The 17,017-nt window shown below is 54.2% G+C and overlaps 7 protein-coding genes across 7 annotated transcripts; 4 read left to right on the top strand and 3 right to left on the bottom strand.

Moving 5' to 3' along the window:
• Window positions 1–269: 269 nt before the first annotated feature.
• CONPUDRAFT_161128 (ATP11-domain-containing protein) lies at window positions 270–2,406 on the top strand (the record flags this gene model as incomplete). Its single annotated transcript, XM_007765010.1, has 3 exons — window positions 270–391; window positions 485–705; window positions 771–2,406. 3 exons carry the CDS (start codon window positions 270–272, stop codon window positions 1,511–1,513), a joined length of 1,086 nt encoding a protein of 361 aa, XP_007763200.1. The 3' UTR covers window positions 1,514–2,406.
• Window positions 2,407–3,279: 873 nt separating this feature from the next.
• On the bottom strand, window positions 3,280–4,452 carry CONPUDRAFT_161126 (lipoyltransferase). Its single transcript, XM_007765009.1, has 2 exons — window positions 3,589–4,452; window positions 3,280–3,526 (listed from the first exon to the last, which is right to left on the bottom strand). Exon 1 carries the CDS (start codon window positions 4,377–4,379, stop codon window positions 3,603–3,605), a length of 777 nt encoding a protein of 258 aa, XP_007763199.1. The 5' UTR covers window positions 4,380–4,452; the 3' UTR covers window positions 3,280–3,526; window positions 3,589–3,602.
• Window positions 4,453–8,712: 4,260 nt separating this feature from the next.
• CONPUDRAFT_161125 (uncharacterized protein) lies at window positions 8,713–9,347 on the bottom strand (the record flags this gene model as incomplete). The annotated part of the gene is made up of 4 exons (XM_007765008.1): window positions 8,713–8,935; window positions 8,988–9,069; window positions 9,129–9,263; window positions 9,318–9,347. 4 exons carry the CDS (start codon window positions 9,345–9,347, stop codon window positions 8,841–8,843), a joined length of 342 nt encoding a protein of 113 aa, XP_007763198.1. The 3' UTR covers window positions 8,713–8,840.
• Window positions 9,348–9,574: 227 nt separating this feature from the next.
• Window positions 9,575–12,081, top strand: CONPUDRAFT_94730 (cytochrome P450 sterol C22-desaturase). The gene is made up of 5 exons (XM_007765007.1): window positions 9,575–10,433; window positions 10,497–10,610; window positions 10,668–10,742; window positions 10,799–11,462; window positions 11,512–12,081. Exons 1-5 carry the CDS (start codon window positions 10,105–10,107, stop codon window positions 11,896–11,898), a joined length of 1,569 nt encoding a protein of 522 aa, XP_007763197.1. The 5' UTR covers window positions 9,575–10,104; the 3' UTR covers window positions 11,899–12,081.
• A 34-nt stretch (window positions 12,082–12,115) lies between these two features.
• CONPUDRAFT_114567 (HSP20-like chaperone) lies at window positions 12,116–13,158 on the bottom strand. Its single transcript, XM_007765006.1, has 4 exons — window positions 13,074–13,158; window positions 12,917–13,017; window positions 12,423–12,792; window positions 12,116–12,370 (listed from the first exon to the last, which is right to left on the bottom strand). Exons 1-4 carry the CDS (start codon window positions 13,131–13,133, stop codon window positions 12,227–12,229), a joined length of 675 nt encoding a protein of 224 aa, XP_007763196.1. The 5' UTR covers window positions 13,134–13,158; the 3' UTR covers window positions 12,116–12,226.
• A 177-nt stretch (window positions 13,159–13,335) lies between these two features.
• CONPUDRAFT_133802 (uncharacterized protein) lies at window positions 13,336–14,168 on the top strand. Its single transcript, XM_007765005.1, has 3 exons — window positions 13,336–13,347; window positions 13,398–13,502; window positions 13,554–14,168. The coding sequence occupies exons 1-3, from the start codon at window positions 13,343–13,345 to the stop codon at window positions 14,122–14,124; spliced, it is 681 nt and encodes a 226-aa protein (XP_007763195.1). The 5' UTR covers window positions 13,336–13,342; the 3' UTR covers window positions 14,125–14,168.
• A 319-nt stretch (window positions 14,169–14,487) lies between these two features.
• Window positions 14,488–17,013, top strand: CONPUDRAFT_133801 (WD40 repeat-like protein). The gene is made up of 8 exons (XM_007765004.1): window positions 14,488–14,521; window positions 14,584–15,152; window positions 15,205–15,328; window positions 15,385–15,489; window positions 15,550–15,605; window positions 15,655–16,488; window positions 16,546–16,662; window positions 16,710–17,013. Exons 2-8 carry the CDS (start codon window positions 14,598–14,600, stop codon window positions 16,845–16,847), a joined length of 1,929 nt encoding a protein of 642 aa, XP_007763194.1. The 5' UTR covers window positions 14,488–14,521; window positions 14,584–14,597; the 3' UTR covers window positions 16,848–17,013.
• Window positions 17,014–17,017: the final 4 nt, after the last annotated feature.

The following is a 17,017-nucleotide window of genomic DNA, read 5'->3' as shown; positions in this document are numbered from 1 at the left end:
GGTGATCTTTTCGTTTCTTTGATGAACGTCCCACTGGTCTTCATGGAAAATAGCAATTTTCTTTCAGCACGCCATACAACAGGGTATTAGTCGAACGGATCTTAGCACTATCTCAGCCCGATGGCCACCTCGGTGAAACAACTTCCATCTACAGGTGCCGCGGAGATAAAATTTGATTCATGGCACGCGACCACGCGTCACCTTGGCACTTGACTCTTTTTCGGTTGCTACGTCTTTCCTTCGGCCGTTCAGTTCCATCTCGTCCGAAGATGTTTGCCAGACAGCGCGCGTGGACTGCAGTTCGCCCTTGTCGGCGCACTTTCTCTAGCACCCCCAACGCTTGGTCACTCGAGAACAGATATGCCGACAAGTTGCAGCAGCGAGCACAAGAGTGAGAGCTGGCTTTTCGCCAATCCTTGCTAGGTCGCGATGACAGTGTCTAACAGGTTGCTTTTCACGTGCCTCACGCTATAACAAACTAAAGGCAAGGTCTTAGCGTCTCTGAACTCAAGAAGAGAGTGAAGGAGGCTGCTGAAGCCGAGCGCAAAGCTGCCCAAGTAACTACACCTCCGCCAGCCAAAGAAGTCGCCCCTGGTCATACGAATACCATCAACTCGGCGACCAACGGCAAGAAAACTAGCTCAGCACCTTACGCTCCCCCTCCTGCGACCAGTCAACGTCAGGACAGCTCACCTGTCAAGGCAGGTACCCAAATTGTCCTCAGTTTGTGTCATCGCTAATTCGTATTTCCCTCGTGGAATAGCCATTAGAGTCCATCTTCAACACTTCTAAACTTCTTTTCACTCCCCATACGTCGGAGCAAATATCTGCCCTTTGGACAGCCTATCATGCTTCGCGCAGCGGGGGTACTGGTCGCGGCTTCATGTGTGCGACGCTTCCCGTCAGCCAGTACGAAACCTTGATGCGCATTGCCAAACGTTACCCCAACTTCGTCATACCTGTTCCTCGGCTCGTTCCACCTCAAGAGCCACCTTCCCAGGACGATTCTGCCAAGACAAAAGACGAACTGTCTTACGAGTTCTATTACCTCCAGTGGGACTTCCATGCGCCTCCTCCGGCGCCCAAGGCCAAGGAAACCGACCTTTTCGACGCCACACCATCGTCCGCCGATCACAGCCTTCCACCAGCCACGACCGTGCTCTTTACCCCGCTGCAGGAGTACAAGCTCCGCGCATCATTTGCAACGCCGTACCTCGTCCTCACGTTTTATCCTGACTTGGCGAAGAGCCACGGGTTGGTGCTCCTGCGGGGCGAAATCACACCGTCTGCTGCGACGGCCGCCAGACCCCCTGGCGGAGATCCCTCTGAAAGGTTCATGCTGAGTCAGGGGGACGCACAACTGCTCGCTATGGGCCTGCAGAAGTTCTATCTCTGGGGCGAGGCAAAGACAGGGCACCAAGAGGGTGAAGCTGGTCAGCTGCTGCAAGCTTTCCATGAGAAGCCCGAGGAGTTCAAGTGGGAGGATCTACTCAAACATGCTACATTGGCTTAGACATAGAATATATTACAGAATCGTTATTACAGTATCTCATGCTTACATGCAGACATGTCTAGTATGGAAGGTATACTCGGGTCAGTGTACTGCTCGAAAACGAGTTAAGCAGAAGAAATAAGCGGTGCCTTGTGAACCCATTCATGGCGTTCTAGTTCGTCCAAGACGAATGTAGCAAACGCATCCCTACTCAGATATATGCCCGTCTTACCATCCCCGACGTAACCAATTATATACTCCTCGCTTTGAGAACTCGTAAGTATCGGTACACGCCCAATCGTCCAGGCGAGGTCGCTACCGCCATCTTCCCTGATTGTTTTCCCAATCGCCACAACGTCCTTGTATGCGGTCCGCGCGAACGTCGCGACACCCGTGACGATGGCCGACATCTTCAAGCTAAACTTGTCCGCGGGATCTGTGATGCTAGGAGTTCCGAGAGCAATCAAGCGGCGAACCCCTTGCTGCTTCATGACACGGATAAGGAGCGCGTAGGCGTGCGCTAAAGGCTCGCCGCTGGGGTGCAGGGGCCCACGAGAGACGGAAGGCCCAAGCGCGGAAAGGACGGCGTCAACGCCATCGAGAGCTTGGGTGAGTGTGGCTTCGTCTGTGAGCTCGCCTTTGCGTATCACGACGTTGGGATTATTCGAGTAGTGTTCGGGTAATTTCTGGGGAGAGCGCGCGTACACAACTACAGTGTGGGAGGCTGCCAGGGCACGTTCGATAAGGAGGAGGCCTATGCCACCAGTGGCACCGAGGATGAGGACACGCATTGTAGAGTTATGCTCGTATTCCGCTCGCTGCGTTTGTGAAGGTGATCGTGCCGATGATGGGCTGGGTGAACAGACGAGGTCGCGCACTCAACTTTATATTCTTGCCTGACAAGCGCCCTTGCTGAATGAAGAGGGGAGTTTCAAGTCATCGATGATGCCATTGTGGACGCCTCGATGGATGCGCGAGATCAAACTAGGCAGAGATGAGACCAAATACGTACGTACGCGAAGCGTAAGCAAACAAATTCGAACGCGTTTATTGGCTCCCCATCCAATTTCATTCAACGTTCAGTGCACCATTACTCACTAAGTGCTTACCGAGGGTTGTCTTAGTAACACTTGTCATATGCATGCTAGTAGTGGCAGCTGAATCGATGGGTATTGTATGGGACAACTGCAACGCCAACACCAAGTGTAAACAGTATTCCAAGGAGATTTTGGGGATTTGTTTGCGGAACACCGTCGGAACAGCATCAACTACATTAAGAGCAACTCCTACTACGACAGTATGCTTAACAGCGCTTCGATCGGTGGGTTGCCACATTGTTGTAGAATCTCGGGAAAATTCTGGTGAACGAGCGCATACTCATCATAGACCGCTTACCACCATTCACACATCCGAAGTTTTCTGCTGTATCCGCTTCGCAAACACTAGGAGCCGACAATGGGACGATCTCAAAGGACGAGTTCATTGGCATCTGTTGTGCTGGTGCCTTGCATACATAGCAATCTTTCCGGGCCGCCCAAGAGCACCTCCCAAATACCTGCGTCGCACTATGCGCTATCTAGCGGGCCGGCCGGAAATACAGGCAATTCCCCTGGCCTTTATCGTCCTGGCATGCTCGAGCTCGGGGATATGATAGCGTGCCTCGCGCCTCGCCCGCATCGGGCATACGGAAGATTTCTAACGCGAGGATTTGATTGAATCATCGACCAAGAGGAATGCTTCCTAGGCTAAGATTGGACTCCCATAAGATGGACTATAAGTTATTCTTGGTAATGTATGAGATCAAGTACCAGTATTATCCCGCTAAAATGATCCGCGGTACGGCCTGGCATGATGATTCCGCAGTCATTCTTTGCGCCATCTCTTGCTGTGAGTCCACTCAAGGGCAGGGTATGACTGCCTGAGAAGCAATCATGTGCTATGCTCGTGACGAAGACTCACGGCCAGAGAGCATCGCCGTCCGAGGGAATAATTAGTGACTGCAGAAAGATAGCCATGTGCAGGGTATAAATTATACTGGTATGATGAAGAGACGTCAAACAAGGCTCATGAAGAAAGGCACCAGAGTATTTGCGTACATGAAATCTGTAGATCAGAGAAGAGGCTTTGGCAGGCAGTCTCCAGCTGCCCTAGCCTCTTCTTCTAAACCCGCGATGGCTTCCCCTATCTCCCCCGCTGACTGAAGGCGAAGCTTCTCCATATCTCGATCAAAGGTACGGCCGAAGACTTCGACAATGTCAGGCACCACGTCCGGCACAGTCACATTCTTCCCAGCTGCATCTGCAATACATGCTGCTCGAACGTCCGCCAATCCGCAAGCCACGGTTTCATCAAACCACGCTCGAGGTTCTGGGGTGACGTTGAGTGCGAATCCGTGCGTTGTCAAGCGGTGTCGAACTTGCACGCCAATGCTCGCGATTTTTGCAGTGGGGCTCAAGAACACGCCAGTGTTGTCTGAAGGGACGTGTTGTATTCCATGCGCGCTCCTGAGGTGAAGCTGTATGGTTCGTTGAATTTTGCAGATGTAGTCCCTGATCCCAAGGGGCGGTTTTGTACGCGCTAGATCGAGCAGAGGATATCCGACGAGTTGGCCCGGACCGTGATAGGTGAGTTGACCTCCACGGCCCGTGGTGACAAAGTCAGCACCGATAGTAGTGAGGCGGGAACGTTCGTCGCTGACTTCATCTTCTGTTTGCCGACGGCCGGCGGTATAAACTGGCCGATGCTGAAGAAGAAGAAGGATGTCAGAGTGAGAACCTGTTCGACGACTCGCGAGTTGTATCTGGTAAAGCTTCTCCTGAAGTGCGAGTGTTCGCGCATACGGCAGAGCGTGTTCGAAGTAATGATACAGCACCGGAGGAAGGGACATTGGGATCAGATGGAGCGAAGCACGCGTGCACCCACAGATTATCGAGGTCTTATGTCCGGTGTTCGTGGATAGCGAAAGAGACGTGGAGCACACCCGTCGAAATTTCCCTCGACACTGAGAGCAGCCCGGCGCGCGGAGCTTGAAATGCTCGCTCAGTCACTACCTTTGCAGATCAGGGCAGATCACTCTTGTCTTGTCTTTCCATGCTTTTGTGAAGTTTCTCTTGGACATCGCAAGTCTTTCACATCGCATCCATACGACGGAACTCACGACGGATACGCCCGCGCCTGTACAGCCTGTTCAATGCAGTGGCCGCCAAAATAGATGCTCAAATCTTGTCCTCGGCACGTACCACCGGTTTCGTGGATGTCCGACGTGAGTATTGACCACATTTGCACAAACTAAATGATGATACAGGTCACTTGCTGGCGGATTTCACTATTCACTGATGCTGCGGACCGACAGCGAATTTCCGCGGTAGCTTCATAATCCTTGATCCTCAGAGGTTGTATGTATGCGCCGGCGGCCAGATATTTTGGGCTACGTCAAGCAATGTTATAGCCGCACTTGCTATGTTCAGGTGATTCCCCCACAATCTAACCTTATGAGATGTCGCAGTGCGGTCGTGCTCATTGCTCAAAACCAATGCCTCGATGTCAATGATAGTACTCGGCGGCCTAGGTCTTGCCCCTGCAATCAATCTTGCTTGGGATCTACTTCAATCCTGTCAGGCTACTTTTAGGACCTAGTCGAACGATTCCTCTCGATGAACTAGAAACTTACGAATCCATCGCGGTGCAGTGAAGCATTTGAAACCTCAGCTGTTCGTTCACCATCTGTCACTCAATCGCATGTCTTCTTGTCGTGAACCGGGTTTCAATGCTTCAATCCAACGCCCTTTACGCATCGCCGCTTCGCTGTGCAACAAGACGTGTTCACTACCTTCTGGCAATGCTCGCTCGGCGCTTTAAACACCACACTCTCAGGCTACCCGAATACGACGCAACACAGTCTAGTATGATCGTGGTACTTGGACACGGAAGTGCGGATGATCCCTCGATGTTTTATTTGATATATATACACCCTCGGACCGGGAGGTTGTCCCTGTCCCTGAGGAGGATTAAGTATGCCTACCAAAGGCCTTCCGCTTCTTCCGCACCGACGTAGGTCTCAAAGCTATGGCGTCAAGAACAGGCGGCTCGGATGTTTAAACGTGTAAGGGGCAAGGCAAAAATGTTGCATTGATGCCGATAATCGGGGTATAAGTTATGTGATCACATGCCGCGGTATCATACATGGTACGAGTCCAAGAATTATACGAGTATACTCGGTCACTAAACCCAATTACGATGGAAAAGTATCAGGAAAGCGTTTACTTGCGTCCTGATCTGGACTTGCGTCCTGATCTGGAGGGCCGCTTTCCCCACGACATGTTGTCGTCGTCGAGCATTTCCGCCTGGTTGAGAACATCTGAGGTAAGGGAACGTTACCTCGGAAAAGTAAAGGCATGAACTCACGAAGCCGTCGTATGTAGATGAGCTGCTTGTTTCAGGCACACTCGACGTTGTAGATTCTATGTGTGATATTGGCTTCAAGGCAACCCACCAGTTAGCCAACGATGCTTGATCATAAGAAGGTCTGACGCACTAGCACAAAAGTGATGTCCGTCGGTGCCGGATGTTCGTTCACGAGAAGGGAGCTTCGATTTGAAGAAGACGAGCTTCGCGAGCTCTGATGATAGAGTGGTCCTCAATAGAGGTCCAAAGCCTTGAGTGCACGCTAAGCTTACCTTGGTGCTGGCGATGGATAATCTTTTCCAAGGTGACGGCGACATTATAGGGGTTTGTATGTAGATGGTGCAAAGGTTGGTGCAATGTTTGACGAAGCAAGTCACAAGCAGGTGAGAGGGGAGCAGTAGAATGATTGACCTCAGTTCCCCCACCCTACCTTTATACTGGAACAGATTACATCTTTTTATGGTTTAGGTGAGTTTGCCTCCGCTCATGTGTCGTGCTTACCGCACTTTCCGGGGTGATCTTGGGGCCCGAAGTGACGTCCAAATGGTGCCTCTACTGCCTGAATTAGGTTCTGTAACTAAGCGGTCGCGGCATGAAGCGAAGCAGGAACGCGGTAGAACTCTACCAGGAATCCGACGCAATGGTACTTGGTAAGCGTCATGCTACGCTGAGTTTGAGAAAGAACCGCCAGCCAGCCCTTTCCAGGCATAATCTGATAGTTCTCACTAGGTTTGATTCCCCGCGCACACTCCAACGTTTCAAATACTCAGTGAATCATTCGCACCGTGGAATCCCAACACTATGACCCGCTGGGTTTGTAATTGTCCAAGCATACAATGTTATTTTTGCACAGTTCGACGCACAAGCTCCGGCGGCGATGTTTGCACTCAACCCCGCATTGAACTATCTGATGGCGGGTTGCTTGCGGAGACTAAGGCGATGTGTAACAGCGCCTGTTCCAATGTATCATGATCATTAACGTACGTATTCCTTTTTAGATTGATTTTGCGCGATCATCTGTGTATGCATAAAAGCGCTGCATACGTTCAGGACACGCCGGAGCCCGATTTATCTTTGCACTTAGCCTTCGGGAATTATCGGTCCTCTCTACAAGCCAACTCCGCTGCCGGACGTCTGGAGCACATTTCAACCACCCTCAGATTAAGATTCGAGCCAGATCAATGGCACGTATGCTAGATACAGGCTAGCTTCACCTTCCGCCACGACGACAGGTGAGTACCGTTAAGGCCGTCTCAGATGCTTATGGCCAGGGTTTGGCCACTTCAAGTCATCTCATCCGAAGTTAAGATTGGCCAAAACTCTCCGCCGACCTTGGGAAACCAACAATGTATTTATAGGTTCAACTCCGTTGTCAAAAGGTCGAGGACATCCGTTCGTTGTCCGCGGGGGGCGCAACAAGGTGCACGTCCCTGTTCTCATGTCTGGTCAATCATCGCGGTCACCATGTCTCGTGTGGGGTCGAACGATTCGACCGTGTGCATTTGAGTATGTCATCACTCTCAACGGCGGCGGCCTCTTTGTCTTGGCGGTGAGTGGGCGACTCCGACAAAAACATTTGACGTGGAGGACGTCCGAACATCCGTGTACATTACCACTTTTAACGTGTCTTCGTCGCGGCCCGCTCTGGTCATTCCTGCCACTGCTGCGTCTCTCTCCACAAGTGGCTTTGCGGACCTCTATGAATAGCCGACTAGGTGTTCTCGACCGGGAAATGTTCTTTTCAGATGATTGATACGCTGACGTCCAGGACTAGGAATATTTCCCATGCGTGCCTTCTGTGCCGTCTTCTTTTGCCTTTCGATATCTCAGCGCAAAGCCCGCGACTCTCATGAATTGTATGTCTGAACCTTCGTGAATACCTTAAATGGTGGGATATAGACACGGACCTGGCCTCCATCCAGAATGCATTTCAACCGGCCGCTGTCTCTGGAGTACTCCGACCATTCAAACAATCGATTCAGGGACCTCACGGACATGCAGCATCCTTGCCCGCTCGACGCCGAAGCCTCTCCTGATCTCCAACCTTGTCTCTGGGGCGTTGAACACGCGATGGCCGCCCTCTTGCTTGCCCGGATAATCACTAGCTACTGAGCCGGGAGTCTACCTGAACCATCAACCGGACTTCAAAGTCTAGCCACATGCCCCTGGCCCTAAACGAGCCGGGCAGCCTGCAGACCAGGGCGAGACTGTGCACTGGCAGGTCGGCAAGCACGGGTGTTTGCCGGCGGAACGCCCTCGAATCTATTCTCGGTCGGATTGGTTTTACCGCCCTACACCTCCGACATTCATGCTGTCCAGACCGTATGTATCCGCCCTGTATGGCGAGCGGCGGTGATATCATCCTATCTGGCCGCTCAGACTCGGCATCTCTCGTTGTCTATGGGGTAAAACGATGGACCTCGATCTTCTCGATGAGATATGCGGACGATGTGATTGGAGAACGTTCGCCTTTCGTCTCTGTGACAGCAGACGGAGTTGGGGAAAACATGTACCGTTAAATATCTAGATCAGGTACTCTTCTGGTGCAAACGTGGTAGTACAACGAGGTCGGTCTCGGAAGCAGGCACTCATCGCAATGCGGCCCGCACGAAGCGTACGGCGGAGACGTTCGAGTGTACAGTACATCAGTTGTGAGTTTTTGCATTCAACCAGCCGGAGACTTCCGAACGGAAGCAAGGCAAATAGGATACCAGACAATCCTAAACGATCTTCATGAACGGACTTAACAATGCTATGTTGCTCCCGCGAGCCTCTCTCATCTTCACATGGAGGTCTGACGTTGACAATGATTGATAATGTTTGGTAGCGTGTATAAACTGTCGAACCGCTGATCACAAGGGAGAGTTACATGATCGGATTAAGAAACCTGCTAATTAACTATGGTACAATTGCAAGCTCGTTATGAGTGTCCGTGGTGTAATATTTAGTCCTTGAGATCTTTCTTGACGTCCTCTTTGGCGCCCCGTACATCAGCGGTGGCCTGGTTGGCTTTTTGTTTAGCTGCCTCAGCTTTGGGTACTGTGGTGAAAGATGAGGTCAAACAAATTAGAGAACATGTCGCTACACTTACCAACAGTCTCTTTGGTTTTCTCAGTGGCTTTCTCCCCAGTCTCAATGGCTGATGCAAAGCCCTTCCCAACCTTCTTGTTAACCTGCAGCGAAGGTCAGTATACGACCGCCGGCAGGGATCTAAACGTGAGCGTGAACGCACCTTGTCGGCCACCTCGCTGACTTTCTCGGTGACGGACTTGGCCGCGACAGGGGTTGTGTGTAGCGAGCGCGATGCGACGGCGGCGCGGATGGTGGAAGTGGAAGCGATAGAGCGGTACATTGTGAAAATTTTGGGCTGAATTGAAGGTCGAAGGTGTTGGTGAAGATAGAGCGAGTTTGGTTTATATACCTTGCCCTCGTCGAATATGACGTCGTCCATGAAGGAGCAGGGCAACTATGTCATCGCACGTGATCGGGAAGTACATGGATGGTATTTGCCCCATTCTTATCGCCCTTACGGCTCATCGCATGCGCCTTGCAACTGCGCAGTGGACCAGAATGGGCTCTCAAAGAGGGGACCAATCAATTAAAGGGGGGGCTATGTCGAAGAAACATCCTTCCACTCACCTCCATGATGCGTACTCTTCACTTTTCCGCCGTCCTGATGCAAAAGTTCGTTCGGTCTGTCAACGGAGCGGGTTCACTAGCTGGTTGTTAGGCCAAACGACTCGAGGTCAGCTGCTTCCCATGGGCAGGGCTCAACTACAGGTTGATGAAGAGAAGATCTTCGCTTGGACGCCAACTTTGGACTGTCCATGCATATACTTATTGACTTGAAGAATGTTTACCCCCCGGAGAGGACACTCACGAGACTGCGAAGAAACAGTGCGGCCACTCGCAAGTATAGTAAGAGCAGGTGAGTCAATTAGATCGTGAAGCTGACAAGACGTGCTTGGGATGTCAACGCATGTCAGCTTGGAGTTGCTGATCCCGTCGGGAGGGTCGGACTATTAAGACTTTTCCCATGGCCAAATCATCGACTGATTTTTGACCGGCCAATCAGAATGCGCGCTGACACTTTTTAGTGCCATTAATTTCTGAGCATTTTCGCTTGTGTTGCTATCACCCCAGTCCAACGCTCGTTCCGTCTCTTCCCCAGTTCATAGCTCGCTCGTCGTCGCATACGTCGACTAGCTATGGCTTCCTACCTCAAGCACCTCACCGCCTCCGCGCCCCTTCCTTCCTTCACCCGCGAGGCTCTTGCCGACATCCCCATTCGTTCCCTGTTTGAGAACGCGAACGTGTCTCTGGCCAACACCCCCTGGTACTGGACCGCTGCTGCCATTATCGGCTCGCTTCTCGTCCTCGAGCAGTCCGTATACAGGTACAAGAAGAAACACCTCCCTGGCTCGTCATGGACTATCCCGCTTATTGGCAAGTTTGCCGATTCGGTTAATCCTACCATGGAGGGCTACATGGCCCAGTGGGCCCAAGGGGCGCTGAGCGCTATCAGCGTGTTCAATATGTTCGTACTCATCCGTTTCTCAGTGCTGATCCAATATCTGAACATTTGTCGCTCAAAATTTAGTTTCATCGTCATGGCATCGACGAACGAACACTCGCGGAAAATCCTCAATTCGCCAAACCACGCTGAGCCTTGCCTCGTCTATTCGGCGAAGAAGGTTCTTATGGCTGAGAACTGGTGAGTTGCTTTTTTGACGCGTCGTATATCTGTTGTTTATCAGTAATATTTTATCAGGGTATTCCTCACTGGCAAAGAGCACGTCGACTACCGCAAGGTCCTCAACACGCTTTTCACGCGTAAGGCCCTTGCGTAAGTTGCCAGCTTACATCATTTACTGGTGCATAGTCCTGACTTGGCGTCAACAGGACTTACATCAACATCATGGACTCGATCACTCGTGAGCACATTACTGAATGGCTTGCCGATGCTGCACGTGATCCCTCGCCGAAGCCTATCATGATGACTGCCCGCAATCTGAACATGGAGACGTCCCTCCGCGTCTTCTGCGGCCGGCATGTTCCCCAGGAGGGCGCTCGCGAGATCGCCGACAAGTACTGGCACATCACCAAGGCTCTCGAGCTTGTCAACTTCCCCTTCGCATTGCCCGGTACCAAGATCTACAATGCTATCCAGGCGCGCAAGGTCGCCATGCGCTGGCTCGAGACCGCCGCCGCCAAGGCCAAGGCTGCTATGGCTGAGGGCGGTGAGCCCGAATGCATGCTCGAGGAGTGGGTCCGTGTGATGGAGCAGCCGACGTACAAGGGCCGCAAAGACTTTAGCAACAAGGAGATGGCCATGGTCGTGCTCTCGTTCTTGTTTGCTTCCCAGGATGCCATGAGCAGCGGTTTGATCTACGGCTTCCAGCACCTCGCTGACAGCCCCGAGATCCTCGCCAAGCTTCGTGAGGAGCAGTACCGTGTCCGTGGCGGAGACGTCGACAAGCCTATGACCCTTGAGATGATCGACGAGATGCCTTACCTCATGGCCTTTGTCAAGGAGAGCATGCGGATGAAGCCCCCTGTGACCATGGTCAGTTGTCTCGTGGCACTATGGCTAATTTTGCTGATGATCTTCGCAGGTCCCTTACAAGACGACGAAGGCCTTCCCGATCTCGAATGACTACACCGTTCCTAATGGCAGCATGGTCATCCCTACGTTCTACAACTCCCTGCACGACGAATCGATCTACCCCAAGTCCGAAGAGCTCATCCCTGAGCGCTGGCTGGACGCGGACAGCTCTGCCAACGCCAACCCCCGGAACTACCTCGTCTTCGGCAGCGGCCCGCACAGATGTATCGGCATCGAGTACGCGACGATGAACATGGGCCTCGTTCTTGCGCTTGCGAGCATCCTGATGGACTACGAGCACGTCTTGACGCCCGAGAGCGAGAAGGTCCAGATCATCGCCACGCTGTTCCCCAAGGATGGCTGTCTCCTCAAGCTGACGCCTCGCCCGCGCCCATGAGGCTCACAAAACGACGTGGAGGAGACTGACGGGAATGATACCCCTATTCACTATTAATGAAGATAGACGGGGGGATTTTGGCGACGCGGCTTAATATTCGTCTGATTCAACTGTGCATCTTACTTTGCTTCGTTTTTTTATCATGTTTATGCTAGTGCCCAATGCGATGTGTGTGCTCAGGCAACCACCATTCACTCATACTCAGACCAGCGGAGACTGCAAAGGCGAATGTGGCATGGAGTGAATTTGACAGTCCGATGCGTGATAAGAATGCTTCTTTCGTAATCTACAATGCAAAGAGGCTGCCATGCGTCTGCGTCACTTTCGTTTATTTTGCGGGCTCAGCGTCCTCGAGGGGCGGGGGGCCTTCGTCGTCGTCGTCGCCATCGTCGATTTCGTCACCATCGGCTTCAGCGCCCTCAGAGCCTAGGTCTCCCAAGCCGGCACCGCCGGCACCGAGGTTTGCCATCATCTGTTGGGCAGTCAGATTGTGATACTGGTAAGAACTCAAGTTCGAGGCGCACCTGCTGCATGTCCAGGCCACCCATGCCGGGCATACCGCCCATACCGCCCATACCAGGCATGCCACCCATGCCTCCCATGCCGGGCATACCGCCCATACCGCCCATGTCGCCCATGCCGCCACCCATGCCGCCGAGGTCCTCATCGGGCTCGGCGTCGTCCTGCTCGTCCTCGTCGACCCACTTGGAAAAGTCGGTCTTGATGAAGGGGAGCTTGAGCTTTTCCTTTGTGAGGCGGGGCCAGTACTCGGCCGTGTGCTCCTTTTTGCGGAGGACGACGACGAAGGAGCGGGAGGAGAGGGAGCGTTTTGATTCCTCGGGGACGACTTCGGCGAAGAGGTCTAGCGAGAAGGCGTATGATCGCTTCTCGGTGCTGTGTGTGATGTGTGAGTTTTTTGTTGTTTGAGATCATTGGAAAAAAAAAGTTGGGGGTGAGATTGTGAGTGGGTGTATGGGTCCGGGTAGATCGCATATATTTGAAGGAGATCGGAACTCACGTTCCGGCATCGGCCTTGAAGGAGATGCTGGTGGGAGTGAGGGTGTACTCGACGGACTTGTCGTTGATGTCTGGGAGGTTGACGGTGAGGAAGACGACGTTCTGGTGGGCGATTAGCGCGTGTTGTGCTATCGCGTCGATCGATGTGTGACGCGTACCTTTTCTGCCTCTGTTGTGGAGGAGCGCTGGGCCCAGAGAACTTCGGGGTGGGTGGACATGGTGTGGGGGGATCTGGTGTTGTCGTCGGGGGTGGTGGTGGTGGTGGGTGGATTATAAGCGGGAGACTGCAAGAATAGTGGAGAATGACAGAGAACATTAGTCTGGTGGACGCGATGATCAAACGTCACGTGCATATGCCGTTCAGGGAAGGTGGAGGTGGGCGCTTCAAGTTGCATCTCCCCTGCAAACGCCTGGTTGTCTCTGGTCGATGTGGTCAGTTAATTTCTTATGTTTTGTGTAATCTTTTGTTGACTTTTCCTTAGGTGCACGCGCTGGTTTCTGCCGCTTCTGCTCCTTCCCTTCCCTACCGCCCCGCCCTACTTTCTCCTCCTCTTCTTGTTCTCGCTCGTCCTCCATGCAAAGCCTTGGTGTGTCATAGTCTGTCCGCTGTCTCATTTATGGCCCTGACAAATATCTAGCTTCTATTGCGTAATACTCCTCGCCGCTCTCTTCCTCTCGTCCTGCTACTGGCAAGCTTTTCCCGCAGAGGTCTCGCTCAGCGTGCCCTGGTCAGACAACATCACCACCTTTGGCGACGCCCTCACCGCCACCCTTCCCCCCGAGTATGCGACTCCTTCTCCGCTCGTCCGCGTGATTGACCGGTGCTGGTGCGACCTTGCGCCCGGTCTGTTTGAGCCGTTTGACGTCAAGCGGTGGGAGATGGCCAGCGTGGAGAGGGCAAAGAACCAGATTATTAAGCGTGCGCGCGCCGAGGAAGACTCGGACCAGACGGAGGCTTCAGCACCGGCCAAGGCGAGCGCGTCTGCTGTGCCGTCGTCAAAGTCGAAGCGTCCCGTGCTGTCGTGGTTTGGCTGGTGGGGCGGCTCAAAGAATGCATCGTCGACTGTATCCAAGTCTGCCGAGCCTCCTGCTACGAATGAGACGGGAAAGGACTCGAAGCCGCCCCGGGAGCTGCAGGCTGGAGAGTACGACTTGGGACAGTTTGGGTTCGACTTGATTGTTGACACACGGTGGTCTAGATGGTCTTAGTGTATTTCATAGCATTTGCATTATAACATGGATATCCTGCATACTATAGCTCTGGCCGAGAGGGTCGTGGTGAGCGTGGGAGCAAGTGCTCGTGTCCCGGCTTCCGCCAGGATTATGTAGGCAAGGAGAGACTGTAGCAACTTTGCTGCAACTTTTATAGCAGAGCATTTCTACTGCCCTTCCCTTCCCCAGACTCCCCTTGCCTCGTTGCCCTCGAGGGCGCCCACAATGGCCCCCTCTTCAAAGCACAAGCATTCAAAGCAAGATGCGCATGCGACATACAACTCGGCCGCCCCAGAGTCCGCTGCAGGCCCAAGTCGCCTCGACGTCTTTTCGAAAGCTATATTTGCCCCCTTCACACATAAGAAATCCGACTCTGCAAGAATACTGACAGACCGTAGGCACCTTTCTCATGGCTGAAGAATGAGGTTTATATTCTGCTAATTCCTTTGTTTAAAGTTGCACCAGTCATCATGACACCCAAGATGGTCTCCGCAACCGCCGCCGCGTCCTCGCGACCACGCACCATCACCGCGGGGTCGCGCATGGACTTTGCCACCATAGGCCGCGCACCCATGCGCCTCTCGCTCGCCAACACGCGCAGGGTCACGGCGCGCGACCTCGAGGTCGAGGAGGCCATGGCGGAGCTGTTGGAGGCGGAGGTGCCCGAGCCGGCCGGGGTCGCGCAGGACGTCAGCCTGCTGCGCGGATTCAACGCGACGATCCCGAGCGCGGAGAAGAACCGGACGCGGAGGAAGCAGATGCGGAACGTCGACACGCCGCATCTTGGGTTGCGGAGGCTGGGGATGCACGCGCGCGGGCTGCTCGAGGGCGAGGAGGAGGATCACGAGCGGCAGAGTATTGTCAGCGAGGATGATGTTGTCGTTGTGGGGTCGGATCATGGGCGGCGGAGAGGGAAGCGGAGAGGGAGAGAACGCTTGAACTCGGGCAAGACTCTGAGCGTGGGCGAGCTCACGCGGCAGTCGGAGGAGATTCTGCTGGACAAGGAGAATCTGCATGTCCGCAGGGTGCGTGTACATTCTTTCTGCATGGACATACTCATCATATATTTGCAATCAGAGTCTACTACATAGCGATATTGACGAGGTATCAGGCAAGATACAAGCCCTCGAGGCCATCCGCCAGAAACTCGAACAGGATCTTCTCAGACTGCAGGAGGACGAACTTGAGCTGGATGATGAGCGTACGTGCGTCACTCGGACGTCAGTCACGTGTGCTAATGATAGGCGCTGCCCAAAGTCGAAGGGGTGCGCGAACGACTGGAGTACGAGAAGGCGTCGAGCAAACACCCAGCGACGGCGAACGCACACTCGCCACATGTCACCTCGTCCCGACGGCGGAAAGGTACGCTTTCCGAGGATGAGTGGCGTAAAAATTCGCTCGTCTCACAATCTGTTGTCATAGGACCTGTCTTCCTTCCATCTGAACATGACGACCTCCCACCAGGGGTGGCGTTCATGGTGAGTGGTTGGCCGCATTGCTTTAGCCGTCCGCTAAAGTGGTGTGCAGACCCTCGAGAGCCACACGACGCCGATAACGGCGCTCGACTTCTCGGAGCCGTACGGGACGCTCGTCACCGCGGCGCAGGAGGACACGCAGCCGCGCGTGTGGGACCTGATGTCGGGCGAGGAGATCGGGCGCCTGCGCGGACACCGTGCGCCGGTCAAGTGCGTGCAGGTCGAGAACGAGCTGTGTCTTACTGGCGGCGAGGACGGCGTCGTGCGGCTCTGGGACCTGCGGCAGGTCGAGGACGGCGAGGACTGGCAGCGCGCGCTGCCGGAGGTTGTGGAGGAGGACGAGGGCAGCGGGTTCGGCGACGACGACGGGGAGCTCGTTGAGCGGCCGAACGGCATCCGCTCGTCCGCGCAGAGCGAGGCGGGCACGGACGCGGGTGGGCCGTGCGTGCGTCTGTTCGAGGGGCACAGCAAGGCGGTGACGGCGCTGTACTTTGAGGACGAGTGCCTCGTGACGGGCGCGTCGGACAAGACGCTGCGCCAGTGGGACGTGCAGACGGGCCAGTGCGTGCTCACGATGGACATTCTCTGGGCGATCTCGCACCACGGCGCGGCGTTCCCCGGTGCGGCTGCTGCGGCGAACACGGCGTTCGCGGTGCCGGCGCCGCCGGCTGCGGACGGGAGCTGGGAGATGTACCAGGACTTTGTGGGTGGGGTGCAGTTCTGGGGGTACGGGCTTGTGAGCGGGAGCGGGGACGGTGCGGTGCGCATGTGGGATATGCGGACGGGGCAGGCGCATCGGACGCTCATGGGGCATACGGCGCCGGTGACGTGTCTGCAGTTTGACGAGATGCATATTGTCAGCGGCAGTCTTGACAAGACCGTTCGGGTGAGTGTGGGCTTTTGTGGGCCCTTAACGTTTCATAATAATGTGTTTGGGATGTAGATATGGGACGTTCGGACGGGGGGCACGTTCGAGACGCTCAAGTACGACCATGCGGTAACGGCGCTCCAGTTCGACACGCGCAAGGTCGTCGCTGCGACGGGCGAGAACGGCGTCAAGGTGCGTGGTGCGGCTGCTGTGCAGCTCGCGGTGCTGAGTCTTGTTAGATATACAACCGGACGACGATGCAGCACTCGACGCTGCAGACGAACGGACACATGCTCCCCGCCGAGCGCGTGCGGTACATGGACCGCTATCTTGTCTCGGGCGGACGGGACTCTGTCGTCAAGGTGTGGGCGCTCTGAGCTCCCGCCGCCGCCGTAGAGGGGCCGATGCATTGCACGTCATAGATGTAGCATAACACAACATCAACAAGACTTTTTTAACACGTCAACGACATAACATAACACTACAGAATTTACAACGCACATCACATTCCGGGCTTACTTATCATTCGTTCTAGTATGCAATTATC

The sequence above is a fragment of the Coniophora puteana genome (assembly GCF_000271625.1).
Source record: "Coniophora puteana RWD-64-598 SS2 unplaced genomic scaffold CONPUscaffold_1, whole genome shotgun sequence".
In the NCBI taxonomy this organism is placed as follows: domain Eukaryota; kingdom Fungi; phylum Basidiomycota; class Agaricomycetes; order Boletales; family Coniophoraceae; genus Coniophora; species Coniophora puteana.
Note: the sequence above shows the minus strand (reverse complement) of the source record. Positions and strands in the feature narration are given on the sequence as shown.